The sequence below is a fragment of the Scyliorhinus canicula genome, chromosome 3 (assembly GCF_902713615.1).
Source record: "Scyliorhinus canicula chromosome 3, sScyCan1.1, whole genome shotgun sequence".
In the NCBI taxonomy this organism is placed as follows: domain Eukaryota; kingdom Metazoa; phylum Chordata; class Chondrichthyes; order Carcharhiniformes; family Scyliorhinidae; genus Scyliorhinus; species Scyliorhinus canicula.
The window spans coordinates 251978103-251994047 of NC_052148.1; the positions used below are offsets into that span (position 1 = coordinate 251978103).

At 41.2% G+C, this 15945-nt stretch overlaps 1 protein-coding gene across 11 annotated transcripts in view; it reads left to right on the top strand.

Moving 5' to 3' along the window:
- Positions 1–14470, top strand: part of LOC119963433 (high mobility group B protein 6-like) — a 58141-nt gene extending 43671 nt beyond the window's left edge. For 5 of the 11 annotated variants that reach the window (XM_038792554.1, XM_038792556.1, XM_038792558.1 and 2 more), the window contains 4 exons: positions 8681–8772; positions 9144–9273; positions 11221–11275; positions 13894–13955. In XM_038792554.1, coding sequence (XP_038648482.1) covers positions 8681–8772; positions 9144–9273; positions 11221–11273 — 275 coding nt within the window. In that variant the 3' untranslated portion in view covers positions 11274–11275; positions 13894–13955. Of the gene's footprint in view, positions 1–3440; positions 3561–6037; positions 6170–8680; positions 8773–9143; positions 9274–9327; positions 9446–11220; positions 11276–13893 lie in introns of those variants that run through there. The other 6 variants (XR_005460103.1, XR_005460104.1, XM_038792555.1 and 3 more) reach the window with 6 other exon arrangements.
- The last annotated feature ends 1475 nt before the right edge of the window (positions 14471–15945 follow it).

Below are 15945 nucleotides of genomic sequence, written 5' to 3' on the forward strand. Positions count from 1 at the left end.
GTAATTATTACAAATCGAGATAAATCTGAAACAAAATAGAATATGGGAAATACATGGCATCTTAAAGAAAAAAAGAGAACGGATTAAAGTTTCACTTTGATAGCTTTCCTCAAACTTGACAAAGATGTACAACCCAAATATTAACCGATTTCTCCTCTTGATTTTTTTTGTTTAAATGCATTTTATTCAAACTTGTATCAAAGTAGGTTACAGGAAATAAACACCCCGGGAAACATTCTTCCCAACAATCAACTATACAGTTTGTACAGATTTTTCTCCTTATTCACCACCCCCCTCCCCATCACCAACCCCCCCATCACCCTGCGACGAACAGCTCCTCAAACATGGTCACAAACATGCCCCACCTTTTCTCAAACTCCCTTCCTGAGCCCCTTAACTCATACTTTATCTTCTCTAACCGAAGGAAGTCATACAGGTCACCCAACCATGCTGCTACCCCTGGTGGCGATGCCGACCACCACTCCAGCAAAATTCGCCACCGTGCAATCAGGAAGGCGAAGGCCAAGACATTGGCCTTCCTCCTCTCCATGAGCTCTGGCTTCTCTGAAATCCCAAATATCGCCACCAACGGGTCTGGGTCCACTCCCTCCTCCACTATCCTGGCTAAGACCGCGAACATTTCCCGCCCAAAATCCTCCCAATTTTTCACAACCCCAAAACATGTGCGCATGATTCGCTGGCCCACACCCACACCTCTCCCACTCATCTGCTACCCCGTGAAAGAACCCACTCAGTCTCACCCGAGTCATATGCACCCTGTGCACCACCTTAAACTGTATCAGGCTCATCCTTGCACAAGTAGGGGCGCCGTTTACCCTACGCAGTGCCTCACTCCATACTCCCCAATTGATCTCCATTCCCAATTCCGCTTCCCATTTCTCCTTGGATCTTCACCACCCGCTCGCCTCCCTGCTTTCCCAGCCACTTAGATATATCCCCAATTCTTCCCTCCCCTTCCACATCCGGTAGCAGCAGTTACGCCAGCAGGGTGTATTCCGTCAATCTCGGGAGCCCCTTCCAGACCTACCGTGCAAAGTCCCTAACCTGCAGATACCTGAACTCACTACTCCTCGGCAGTGTACCCTCTCCCTTAGCTCCTTCACACTGGTGAACCCTTCCTCCAAATACAAATCCCTCACCTTGACCAGCCCCATTTCCCTCCACCTCCTGTATACACTATCCATTCCCCCGGCTCAAACCCATGATTCTCGCACAGCGGCATTAGCACTGACATCCCTTCCATCCTAAAATGCCTCCTCAGCTGATTCCATATCTTCACCGTGGACTGCACCACTGGGCTAATTTCTCTTCTTGATACATGCTGACAGGCCTGCTGCGTCTTTTCAGCAATTTCTCCAATATTTCAACATGTTCAACAATGTCAGAATCCTTCCATTCTTGGTGTAAAAATTACATATTTCTCTGGTGTTTCTCTGGTTGGCAATCAGTAGCTAGTGGTGTCCCTCAGGGATCCGTGTTGGGCCCACAATTGTTCACAATTTACATAGATGATTTGCAGTTGGGGACCAAGGGCAATGTGTCCAAGTTTGCAGATGACATTAAGATAAGTGGTAAAGCGAAAAGTGCAGAGGATACTGGAAGTCTGCAGAGGGATTTGGATAAGTTAAGTCAATGAGCTAGGGTCTGGCAGATGGAATACAATGTTGACAAATGTGAGGTGATCCATTTTGGTAGGAATAACAGCAAACGGGATTATTATTTAAATGATAAAATATTAAAGCATGTTGCTGTGCAGAGAGACCTGGGTGTGCTAGTGCATGAGTCACAGAAAATTGGTTAACAGGTGATTAAGAAGGCAAAATGGAATTTTGTCCTTCATTGCTAGAGGGATGGAGTTTAAGACTAGGGAGGTTATGCTGCAATTGTATACTGTGTTAGTGAGGCCACACATGTAGTATTGCTTTTGAAAGTTTTGGTCTCCTTACTTGAGAAAGGACATACTGGCACTGGAGGGTGTGCAGAGGAGATTCACTAGGTTAATCCCAGAACTGAAGGCGTTGGATTACGAAGAGAGGTTGAGTAGACTGGGACTGTACTCGTTGGAATTTAGAAGGATGCGGGGGGGATCTTATAGAAACATATAAAATTATGAAGGGAATAGATAGGATAGATGCGGGCAGGTTGTTTCCACTGGCGGGTGAAAGCAGAACTAGGGGGCATAGCCTCAAAATAAGGGGAAGTAGATTTAGGACTGAGTTTAGGAGGAACTTCTTCACCCAAAGGGTTGTGAATCTATAGAATTCCTTGCCCAGTGAAGCAGTTGAGGCTCCTTCATTAAATGTTTTTAAGGTAAAGATAGATAGTTTTTTGAAGAATAAAGGGATTAAGGGTTATGATGTTCAGGCCGGAAAGTGGAGCTGAGTCCGCAAAAGATCAGCCATGATCTCATTGAATGGTGGAGCAGGCTCGAGGGGCCAGGTGGCCTACTCCTGCTCCTAGTTCTTATGTTCTTATATTTGTAAATATTACTAGTGTCAGCAGTGGCTCAGTGGTAGGACTCAATAAAAAGGCTTGTCTGTTGAAATATCACTTGGACGTATGCATAAAATGTTGTCTGACACTGTAGTGCAGTACTGAGGGAGTGCTGCACTGTTGAAGGTGCTGTATTTTGGATGGAATACAAAATTGAGGCCCCACCTGCCCCCTCTGGTGAATGTACAAAAGGAAAGCAAGGGATTCAAGCCGGTGTCTTGGCTAATATTATTCCCTTAATCAACATCACTATGAACAGATACTCTGGTCATTAACACATTTCTGTTTGTGGGACCCAGGTTTACGCAATAGTTGTCCCATTTCTGCATTACAGCAGTGATTATGCTCATTGGCTTTCAAGTGGGTTGGGATAACCTCGGTTTTGAAAAGCACTACAGAAATTCGTCTTTTTTTTTTCCTTTTAGTAATAAGAATATCTTTAAAAGGACCATTGTGAGTACATTAAATGGCTATGTCATGTCTTAAATTTAGCAATTTGACAGCAATCTTGCTTTGAAGTATGCAAATTAGGTTATTTTTCAATCACTACCACTAGTTGCTTTCTGTATTGATCCTTTCTCTTCATTCATTGATAGAGTCTCTTTGCTCAAAAGATATGGCAACCAAATTTGTCAAACAGCTGAAAAATAGCACAGTCTGAAAGAATAATTATTCTGCCTCCTTTGTGTAATGAAGTCATAAACACCTTCCAAGATAACAGATTTTGTATTGTTACTACACATATCAACCAGAACAACTTCTGCTGTTAGGACTCGAGAAAGCACCATAGATGGCATTTTTCTGTGCTGAGGTCATTTTTACTCGGATGATATATTGCTGCAGCTTTAATAGTTTCATGTATAAATTTACCACAGGAAGGGTTTTAAATTAACTTTATGCGTTTTGTTTTCACTTGGCATTCTCAGTGAATTGCATAGTTGACCGAGAGTGCATACCAGAAATCCAAATGCACACTGCAACTGATTTGTCGATGCATTTAAATTAATGGTTGGCAAAATCATTCACTGATGCTGAATTTCTCACAGGTGAGACTCCTTACCAGAAGTGCCAAGTCAGAAAATTATCCCTTTTTGTTCTCCCATTTAAGGGTGTTTATAGGAGGTTTTTGTATTAATTCCACTGGAATGAAGATTAGAGCATCGTGGACAAATAGCTCCAGAGCATACAACCGGCATGGAGTAAGGATTGATTGCCTATGCAAAACGAGAACCCATTTTACAGTTGTGCGTTTTATTTGGGGGGGGGGGGGGGAATGGAGAGAATTGTGACATTGGCCATGTGGCGTCTGGTTTGCTATTACCAGCAGTGTAATTAGAGACTGTGTGTGATAGCTCAAGCTTTGCCCAAAGCATTTTTTTGTTATACCATCTGTAGTATTCCATTGCTTCTAAAGGAGGGGTAAAAGAAACATAGCTGGGCAACATAGTGGCACAGTGGTTAGCACTACTGTCTATCAATGCCAGGACCTGGGTTCGATTCCTGCCTTGGCTCACTGTGTGGAGTTTGCACATCCTTAGTCTGTGTGGGTTTCCTTCAGGTACAGGCTAGGTGGATTGCCCATGATCAGTGCGTGGGGTTACAGGGTTAGGGTGGAGGAGTGGGCCTAGGTAGAGTGCTCTTCTGGAGGGTTGATACAGACGTGATGGACCAGATGGCCTCCTCCTGCACTGTAGGGATTCTATAAAAGTTAATTGTGTTACTAAATTGCATTAGTGACAACTTCTGCAGTTGATGATTTCACAGCAATATTCCTGAAGTAAAGTTGAGTTGATAATAAACTTAGCACTCTGGAGTCAAAACAGCACACATATTTCTTGCATTACCTGCATGATACCATTACCAGTACAATGTAATTGGAGCTCTTGAATTTGGTCTAAGAAGCCTTCCTGCGGTAAATTTGCCACAGTGTGCACAAATCAGTTCTATGTAAATGACTTAACGTTTCGCTTTGATCCCCTTAACTAGGAAAGGCTCGAGCTGTAATAGGTTTTGAGTAAGGAGTGGGAGGGATAAGGACAAAAGGAAGGCCTGGTAGGATGGATAACACGAGAGATTGAATGACAGAATCTCACCGGCCAAAAAGAATGGTCATGGGACCAGGAAAGAAACTGAAAGACAGCACACTAACTCCAGGCACATCTTGTGTTTCTTTTGGAGTAATTTGGGATATCAAATTGTTCCCAGTGCAGGGTAATTGCTCAATAAAAGTTTGAACACCCTGGCAATTGCCATGCAATCCTTACGCAGGGCCTTTTGAAGGGGCGGGGTCCCCATCACATCTTTGGGGTACCTCCGTGGTACAGCACCCAGAGACCAAAGGTTATGGACCAATATGTCTGTTTCTTCCTCCACAGATGCTGCCTGATCTGAGTGTTTCCACCATTTTCTATTTTTATTTCAAATAGCCAGCATCTGCAGTATTTTGCTTTTCCATTCTGTGGAATATCTGACTGGAGCTTAAGGTCCGAGTAAATGACCTACTTTTGGGGCTGCTGCAAAGGCTACTATCATATTTGTTTTTTAGTAGGTGTGTCTTTTTTCATCATTGTGTTTACATCTTGTATCATGAATGATTCCAGAATCTTGTAGCACAGGCGGAATCCACTGACCCACCATGTATGTTTCAGCCCTTTCCAAGAGCTACCCATTTAGTCTCATTCCCTTTCTCTTTCCCCAAAGCCCTTCATTTTTTTCTTTCAAGTCTATATCCAATTTGCTTCCGGAAGTTGCCATTGAATCTGCATCCCCAACCCCTTCAAAGAGTGCATCCCAGATTGTAACACTCTGCATTAAAACAGCTTTGTACTAATTAATCTATTAAAATCCTTAATTTTGAACAGCTCTATTAAATCTCCCCTTAACCTTCAATGCTTTGAGTCCTAGCTTCTGTAGTCTCTCCACATAGGTAAAGTGATTCATCCCTGGTAACATTGCATTTAATTTTCTCTTTATCCTTTTGAAGTCATTGACATTGTCTCAAAATGTGGTACCAAAGCTGAACTTCCTCTGTCCTCCAAGTCTCTCTTTTGTGAATTCTCCATATTAACAGCTTTTATCAGTCTGCCTGGGGCCTTCAAAGATTTGTAAATGAGAGTCCGAAGTCTGTCTCTGTTCCTGAACTCCCTTTAAAATCGCACCATTTTGTTTATAATGTCTCTTGTTTCCCCCAAAAATGTAGCATTTTAAATTTCACCTGTCATTCATCTCCCATTTTGCAATTTAGGTGCTTGTGACATCTACACTACTGTTGATCTAAGATTTATGGGGTTCACTTGTTTGCAATAATTCCCTGCAAGTAAATCACATCAGATTCTACAGACTTAACCACATAGCAAGAGTGAACACTTTAAATGATAAATTCAAAAAGTTTATTAGCCATTAAAAAGGTAACGAGTCAAAGATAAAAAGCAAATTGTCAATTAATAGTGATTAGCAGTAATTAACAGCAAGAGGAGAAAGCTGAACTTTGACAATTGAACAGACTTCTCTGTACCCTCCTCAGACCAAGACATGAAGGCTCTGAAAACGTGGATAGCATGTTAACCCAAGATGGCATCTCGAGAACTTTCTTTTATACCTTTAAGTCCACAAAGAACAAAGAAAGAACAAAGAACAATACAGCACAGGAACAGGCCCTTCGGCCCTCCAGGCCTGTACCGGTCATGATACCAACCTTTGCCAAAGCACTTCCTTCTGCCTTATCCCTCTATACCCATCATATCCATGTGTTTGTCGAGATGCCTTTTGAACGCTGTTAATGTATCTGCTTCCACAACCTCCCCTGGCAACGCGTTCTAGGCACTCACTGCCCCCCTGTGTCAAAAACCTGCCTCGCACATCTCCTCTAAACTTTGCCCAACAAACCTTAAACCTATGCCCCCTGGTGACTGACCCCGCCACCCTGGGAAAGAGTGCCTGCCTATCCACTCTATCCATGCCCCTTATAATCTTGTTGACCTCTATCAGGTCACCCTCAACCTCCGTCTTTCTTTTTTTTAAATATAAATTTAGAGTGCCCAATTCATTTTTTCCAATTAAGGGGCAATTTAGTGTGGCCCATCCACCTAACCTGCACATCTTTGGGTTGTGGGAGCGAAGTGGGGAGAATGTGCAAACTCCACACGGACAGTGACCTAGAGCCAGGATCGAAGCTGGGTCTCGGCGCCATGAGGCAGCAGTGCTAACCACTGCACTACCGTGCTGCCCGACCTCCGTCTTTCAAATGAAAATAGTCTGCGTCTATTCAGTCTCTCAACATAGCTAACACACCTTTGTCAATTTCTTTAAAATAGCCAATTGGTCTATAATTTGCCAATCATGAAATAACAGCTCGCCCTTTAGTTTTTAGCTAATTGTGTACATTGTCTTAACCTTAAGACGATGGCTTTTCTTAAGCTCTATCTCTTACTTTAAGTTCGCCAAAGTATTGAACAGTAGTCGGTTAACATAACTGTCTTTTATAATTGAGACATGTTGAATGAAGGCCAGGGCAGCACGGTAGTACAGTGGGCAGCGCTGTTGCTTCACAGCTCCAGGGTCCCAAGTTCGATTCCTGGCTTGGGTCACTGTCTATGGGGAGTCTGCACGTTCTCCCCGTATCTGCGTGGGTTTCCTCCGGGTGCTCCGGTTTTCTCCCCCAAGTCCCTCAAGACTTGCTGTTCGGTGAATTGGACATTCTGAACTCCCCTCTCTGTGTACCCGAACCGTCGCTGGAATGTGGTGACTAGGGGCTTTTCACAGTAACTTCATTGCAGTGTTAATGTAAGCCTACTTGTGACAATAAAGATTATTATTATTATACCTTCAGTCAAAGCTAATAAAATATTTAAGTTCATGTTATCTTTCCAGACTGTCTGGGAAGGCAGCATTTTACAATTCTCATGACTTTCAATAATTGTATTAAAATCAAATGTTAAGAATTTTAAAAGTTCGAAGCGCTTTCGAGCTGCAGGTTGTATTGCCAGCATTTTCAATACTTTTATTGACCAATTGCTTATTATTTAATTGTTTCACAATGACGGCTGTCTACTTAACTGATCTGACTAGTCTCCAATAATGCAAAACTGGTTTAGTTTTTAAAATGGCTTCTGTCAATGTCAGTACAGAATGCTAAATAACATATTAATTCCACAGAATGATAAGTCACCAAAACTACTTTTGAAACTACAAATAATATCTTTCCAAGTCAACTTGGTGTCAGCATTTGAAATTATAACGCCTATACCCAAGTCCAGGTCATCAATCAAAAAACAAAGGGCAGCACGGTGGCCTAGTGGTTAGCACAACCGCCTCACGGCGCTGAGGTCCCAGGTTCGATCCCGGCTCTGGGTCACTGTCCGTGTGGAGTTTGCACATTCTCCCCGTGTCTGTGTGGGTTTCACCCCCACAACCCAAAAATGTGCAGAGTAGGTGGATTGGCCATGCTAAATTGCCCTTTAATTGGAAAAAATAATTGGGTAATCAATCAAAAACCATTGATGTGGCGATGCTGGCGTCGGAGTGGGGTGGAACAGTAAGAAGTCTTACAACACTAGGTTAAAGTCCAACAGGTTTATTTGGAATCACAAGCTTTCAGAGCGTAGGTGAGTCTCAGCTGATGAAGGAGCTACGCTCTGAAAACTCGTGATTCCAAATAAATCTGTTGGACTTTACCTGGTGTTGTAAGACTTCTTACTAAAACAAATTGTGTTCTCTATGCCGACCTGTGGGGGACACTAATGTATACTTCCTCCCATTCTGAAAATAAGCTGTCTGCTCTCTTGTCTCTTGGCTAACTTTATGTTTGTGCTACTATGTTCCTGCAAACCCATGCACTTCAATTCTTATTGACACTTTATCAAATGTTAGCAGTGTGACCACACTAGCTTCATCAAAACTAATAGTTATTGGGGAAAAGCAAGGAGTCTAATTGGATAACTTTTTCCAAGACCCGGCATTAGGCACATGGATTCTATAAGCCTTCTGTAGCTCCTTAATCACAGCACTCAATCAGGCTTTGCCTGTGTCGCCTATCATTAATTAATCCACGATCTTTGGTAATCATTCTGTGAGCTCTCATTGGCAACGGAGGTGTGAGAACAGCCAGAAGTAAGACATGGGGTAAAATCCAAAATGAAAGTTACAGTCTGTTTTGTTTGCCTCCTAGTAAGAGAGTTAGAACTTGGTGCACTTGCAAAATCTTTGGAGCACGCAGATGATGAGCATGAAAATTTAAGCAAACAATTGGAAGGATTTAAGGTAAATTATATTCGTTCAATGTTCAATACTTTATTTAAATTTACTAAATGTCTCACTCTGGCCTTGCAAATGTATGATATATATATTTAATAATATTAGCAATGATGTGTGTGCTGGATGTTTGACATTTGAGATAAAATTTATTATGTCATCTTTGTGGAGAAGGCAATAAGAAACCGCTACCTGTATTTTTCAAGTTGACTTTGCCGAGCCAAAGTGGTTGAAAAAGATTACAAATTTGCAACATTAAACTATTAATTTCATATAACTCTGTTTAGAATTATTTAAATGGGGCTCTAGTATGACCGATAGCAGTTCCGTGATTTATCAGAACTTCAATTTTAATAATTACAACTTGTTTTCTTTCTCAGAATCAGAAGGTAAAGTTGGAGACCGATCTTGCAACCTTGAGAGCCTATGGAGCATCATTGGATACACAACTGGAAAGTTTAAAAATGGTTCCAATGCTCTTTCAGTTCCACATTCAAATTATGGATAACGGTAAGTTATAAATTGCGCTGGTGATCAGTTTTCTTTGTTCTTATTCATTTTCAGGATGTGGTCTGGCAAAGTCGTCATTTATTGCCCATAACCAATTTGCACTGACAAGGTGCTGGTGGGCCACCTTCTGGAACCACTGAAAACGGTGCTGCTGTGGGATTGGCGTAACTGGGTAAGAAGGGCAGGTTTTCTTCCCTGAAGGATGTCATTACTTCCAGTTGGGTTTTCACAAGAATGTAACGGATTTCTGGTCTCACCTGTTAAAATAGTTTCCTAATCCAGGACCTGTGTTGTTCCATTCTTAACTATCGAATCATAGCCAGAGAACTATCAACAATGGCGTCACTTCCCATTCCTGAAATGCTACCTCTAATAATAATAATCTTTTATTGTCACAAGTAGGCTTACATTAACACAACAATGAAGTTACTGTGAAAAGCCCTATTTGCCACATTCGGGTACACGGAGGGAGAATTCAGAATGACCAAATTACCTAACCAGCACGTCTTTCGGGACTTGTGGTAGGAAACCAGAACACCCGGACAAAACCCACACAGACACGGGGAGAACGTGTAGCCTCCGCACAGACAGAGACCCAAGCCGGGATTCGAACCTGGGACCCTGGCGCTGTGCAGCCACAGTGCTAACCACTGTGCTACCCATAATGCTGTGTTCTTGGCCCCTCCTATTTCATATCTGCAAGCTGCCCCTCTAGCCACCATGCACAAATACGTTGTCAGTTTCCACATCTGCCCTGATTGGCACCAAGCTCTACCTCGCAACCACCTCTCTCAATCCTCAACTACCTCTAAACTGTCAGATTGTTTGTCTGACATCCAATGTTAAATAAGTAGAAATTTCCTCCAATCAAATGTTGGGAGAAATGAAACCAATGCTTTTTGATTCTAGCCACAAGCTCCACTCCCTTGCCATCAAATCTGTCTCTCTCCCTGAAAACTGTCTGAGGCCAGACCAATCCGTTTGCAACTTTGGAATCATATTTGACCTCAATGAGCTTTCAACTGCTCACCTATACCACCAGTAAGACTGCCTATTCCACTTTCATAACATTGACTGACTGGGCCCCTGGCTCAGCTCTTCTGCTGGTGAAACCCTCATCATTGCTTTGTACCTCCAGACGTAACTTCTAATGCACTCCTGCAACCTATTTTCAATAATCTTAAGGTTTCCTGTGCCCTAACTCACACTAAATCCCCTGCTTTGTAGGCTTCAATGAAGTTACTGTGAAAAGCCCCGAATCGGCACATTCCGGCGCCTGTTCAGGTGACAATAAGCAATTATTATCATTAATGCCTGTAGATCTATATTGGGTCCTGGTTAAACAGCACGTCCGTTTGAAAACTCCCATTAGTTTTTTTCCAAATCCTTCCATGGCCTGGCTCCTTTCTAGCTCTGTGATCTTGTTCAACTCTATACAGCTGCATTCATCTAATGCCAGTCTGTTGAGCATCCCCAGTTCTAATTGCTCCACCATTGGTGGCCATGCCTTCAGTTGCCCCGTTCCTTGGCTCTGGAATTCTCTCCCTAAACCTCCCCACCTTGCTACCTCCCTTTTCTCCTTTAAGACACTCCTTAAAACTTACCTTGTTCACCAAGCTTTTGTTCATTTGCCGTAATCTATCCCTGCATGGTTCGGTGACTAATTTTGTTTCGTAAAGCCTTGGGATGTTTTATTACATTAAAGGTGCTGTAAGTTGTTGTTGAGGCAAGCATTAAAACCAAGTATCTCTCGGGATATGTTATTCTGAAATAATCTTTCAGCATATTTTTTTTTGTAAGATGTTAGCAAAAATGCCCTGACAGTTTGGACCTACTTGTAACAATAAAAGATTATCATTATTATTAGAGATAGCATTTCAGGAATAGGAAGTGAGGCCATTGATGTTTGGGCAAATCTAATATCAAATTCTTTGTTTTATAATTTAGGAAATTGCATTCGGCAGAAACAGTTCCTATCTCTGGATACACTCATGAAGTAAAGGTGAATATCTAAAATAATTTAATAAACCAATGACTCAGTGTTACACATTGATTATCACTGATTTTATTTTTGTAGGCATGCATAGAAATGTAGAAAAGAAGGTTGTCACTCAGCACAGATGACAGCCTGTGAAAATTCAAAATAAAATAAAACTTCCATCTTGCTAATGGTCTTACTGCTTGTCTAAATTACGTTTGGGTAATTTTCCATTTTAATAATGTTACAATGTGCCTTGATAACAAACCAAAATCTCTTTCCCCGACATAAAATGAATAGTAAAACTGGCCAATAAAGCATACCAATTTTCACACGAGAATAAAACCTGATCATAGTCACACATTTGGGCCCTGGTTTTTTATATGGTGAGCTGTTTGTTTTTGTCCTGGAGGAACCAGCAAGCAGAAGCTAAATGCTTTCTGCTTGTAGGGAAGGGAGAGTGGAAAACGTGCATTCTAATATGCAAGTATGGGCCTCTTTTATACCAAAAACGTTTCTGTGTTTCCCCCTTTGCCACGTCTCAGTCAGCGTTTTCAATAGGGGGAGAGGAGAGAAGTACACAGATCAAGGCAAGACTAATTATGATAAAGTCTGCCTGTTTCCCAGGTTAAGTCCCAGACTGTTGGGAACTCAAACTACCTTGATGCTTGCTTCATCGGTAGAGGAGGCAGTTTTCGCTGTCGGTGATGGATGTGAAATAATCAGGATATCTTGGCTCATTTCTAGACAGCTCTATTTTTGGGATTCCTTTCAGTTTTTAAAAATGTTTTTGTGAATTATATTTGTAGTTATTAATCTGTTTCTTTATTTTCCTCCCATGCAGAGTGTTAAGCATTATGTCCATTGTAGAGTTTTGATATGTTAATACTTCCCACAAAATTGGCCAATGTGAATAGGTTAATATTTTTAGGAACTGTTTTCTCAGATATTAAATCCTTTAAGTCCAGTGAAGATGAATGTTGATAATGAATGCAAACTTAACTCCTGCAATCATTTTAGGTGGCAAGGTTTATAATGTTAAATGTTGTGTTTCAGCAAATTCTGAAGAATGTTTGTCAGGTTTGAGTTGGTCACCTGCTTTTCTAGAAAGAATAATAGCGCTGGAGACATTCAGCTAAGTAAGAATCTTAAATCTTTGATTTGTAGGCAAAACCTGGACTTTAAGAGCTGAGTGAGGCTATTGCAGGTGGTTAGCAAAACTGCAATGTGGAGTTGTCTTAAACTGATGGTCGTGCTACTGTGAGCAAGTGAGACCTGTTGACGGAGTGATGAAATTGTCAATCTTTTACGTTAGTCCAGAAGAAACACTTGTTAGCTGGTCATGATTGGGGTGGCAGTCATTCCACTGTAAATGGCTACAGTCTCTGGATTAAGAAGGAGAAAAATCAATTGGGTTTTTTGCACCCTATAGCTTCTGAGTAGTTCCTGCTGGAAGCACATACATTGACATTTAGTGAAGAATGGATTAGGTGCAGCTGTGAATTGCCCAATGCTGCAGTAGCCTGTTAAGATTCATTGTCGATGCTCACATATGAAAAATAACCACTTGGCTGAGGTGCCAGAGAGAGGTCTTCTGGGAATTGCATTTGGCAATTCTCAAATAAGAAGCTAGCTGCTCCTTTAGGAGAGGAGGAGGAAAGGAAAAACTGATGCCCATCGTTAGCTTTTATTTGTGTTTGTTTTGAGGGTGAGCTTGATTTCAAGCTTACAGGTGAGAGTCTGTAGCTCTTGTTAGGATTGATCTCAGATACATTGTATACAACCCAACCATGTTATAAATATGTGAGTCCGTATACACCTCCCTAAAATCTGCTTGGAACAAGCTTTTAAATGTAGCCTTGCTCATATTAACCCTGTAGTTTTTTCCATGAGACAGGGCTTGACTCAAATTCCTCTGTGTGCTCCACTTGGTGTAGTGATTCTCACTTCCACCTGTAGAACATAGAACAGTACAGCACAGTACAGGCCCTTCAGCCCACAATGTTGTGCCAACCATTTATCCTAATCTAAGATCAACCTAACCTACACCCCTTCAATTTACTGCTGTCCATGTGCCTGTCTAAGATTCGCTTAAATGTCCCTAATGACTCTGACTCCACCACCTCTGCTGGCAGTGCATTCCACACACCCACCACTCTCTGTGTAAAGAACCTACCTCTGACATCTCCCCTATACCTTCCTCCAATCACCTTATAATTATGTCCCCTCGTGACAGCCATTTCCACCCTGGGGAAAAGTCTCTGGCTATCCACTCTATCCATACCTCTCATCACCTTGTACACCTCTGTCAAGTCACCTCTCTACCTTCGCTCCAGTGAGAAAAGCCCTAGCTCCCTCAACCTTTCTTCATAAGACATGCCCTCCAGTCCAGGCAGCATCCTGGTAAATCCCCTCTGTACCCTCTCCAAAGCATCCACATCCTATAATGAGGCGACCAGAACTGGACACAATTTCGCAGTTTACTGAGTGTATCTGCTCTCCTTTTGAATAGAAGCTGTAAATGTGCTATGCTCCCTAAATCAAAGCCAAGACAGGTTGAGCAGCCCAAATTCATTTTAACTGTTTATAAGTTACTGGGTGAAAATAATTTAAATTGTAACAATTTACATGTGATCTTACAGAAGCACTCCAAATTACAAAAGCCTTTTGTTAACTACTGTAGACGAAGAATAAAGTCGTTGAATGATGAAAAATAGAAAAGATTCTGAAGAAGCAGCTCGGGTCAGATGGGAATGCTGAATTTCACTGGGTTTCTACCCTTTACTTGAGATTTTGTCTGTTGAAGTTGACTTTTATGAATTGGATTCATCACTTTTTTTAAATGCAATGGTTTTTGTTGTTTAGTAGGTTCTAACTGTGCTCTGTATTCTGTTATAAAAGCATGTGGCAAATACAGTTTGGTTTTACTATATACTACACACTATGTCAACCATGTGGTGATACTTATACTTTACAAATGCACATTACTAATAGAATTGTCAAACTGGCCATCTTCACAATTATTGCTGGCTAAAATGTGTCCCGTTTGATCAATAAGTTGGGCAATTTACCAGACATTTTAAATGCAGTGGTAACATTTTGTTACGGTCATGTAATACCTAACATATTGTAAGTGAATGTTTTTCCTCCTCTCTCTCTCTCTCTCCCCCTCTCTCTCTCCCCCTCTCTCTCCCTCTCTCTCTCTCCTCCCCCCCCCCCCCCCCCCCCCCCTCCGTCTTTCCTTTTGGTCAGAACACTACAGTTTGGTGGTGAAAACAAATTATCCTGTGTTTTGCATGTACCAGGTGGCACAGCATTTTTTTTATGTACAATGATAGAAAGAAATATCTTTTACAACACATTTAAGGGAAAGTGCTCGTCTCCATTTGTGTTTTTTACAGGCAGTGAACTTTGGTTTGCTTTCCATTTAAAAAAAATAATAATGATGTACTTAATGAAAAGCTACTTTGTCTAGTTTTTTTGGGGGGAAATCACAGAAAATGTGATTTTCACAGAACTTGTGTTATTTGCTGCCCACTATTCAAAACGTTATCAAATGTTTTGTACAAAATGTACATGTGTATCATACTAGTTTTTTTGGCGAGTGATTTTTAAAGCATATGTTGTGCTAAAGTACATTATTTCCAATTGGTGATGAACTTTATATTGCGCACTGTTATTCTTGGTGCCAATCCAGAAGGCAAGATGTCCAGGAAATGGTCATTGTCATATAAATCCATCAGTTGGTGCTGTCATAGTGAGACTTCTTAATTGCACTTTCATATATGAATCATATTGTAGAACGTGTATTTTTAAATGATGCTTAAGAAAACTATGAACCAGTTTTATAGATATAAAAAAGTATGTTTTGAGTTTTAGATGTTTACTAAATCATTGAGAACACCCAAGTGTTTTCTATATAGTATTGCTACATTGGGACAAAAAAGTACTGTATATTTATTTTTATTGTGAAAGTACTGTTGAATGCAATAAAAACATTTTTTTAAAAACACTTGTATTTTGATTCGTTGCTATGGAAAACTGCAAAATTACAGTTGTATTAATATTTTAGTTTGTGAGGCTGCCTTCCATAACCTAGTGATGTGCAGATTTCTATTTGCACTTCAAAAGCAGTTGGTGGCAATGGATTATTATTGATCCAAAAGAAGGAAGTAAAAATCAATGCCACTGACAATTGGCCAAGCAAATATATATTTGTAGTTCGGTAGTGGGATGGATTTGAATTGGCCATGCTAAATTGTCCCTCATTGTCTAAAGATGCACAGGTTAGGTGTATTGGCCATGATCACTGAGCGGGGTTACGGGGATAGGGCAGGGGAGTGGGCCTCGGTCAAGCGCTCTTTCAGAGGACAGACTTGATGGGCTGAATGACCTCCTTCTGCAGTGTAAAGATTCTATAGATTTGTGTGAAGGGCTTTGATTTATTTTAGAAAGATAAAGTAGCAGCCATTGTGGTACTTAGACTTTCTCTATTCCACTCAACCTTTCCGATCAAATTGTTGCTCACCAGACTTGGAAAAATATAATTTTGGTCACTGGTACAGCAGAGTAAATCTCCTGCTGCTCTACCTCAACATTGTGTCTTGCCCCAATCATCAGGAAAAAAAGACTCAGCAAAATAACCTTTTTCACTTTCTGCTCCAGCTGACTCTGTCGCTTTTTGACTTCATTCT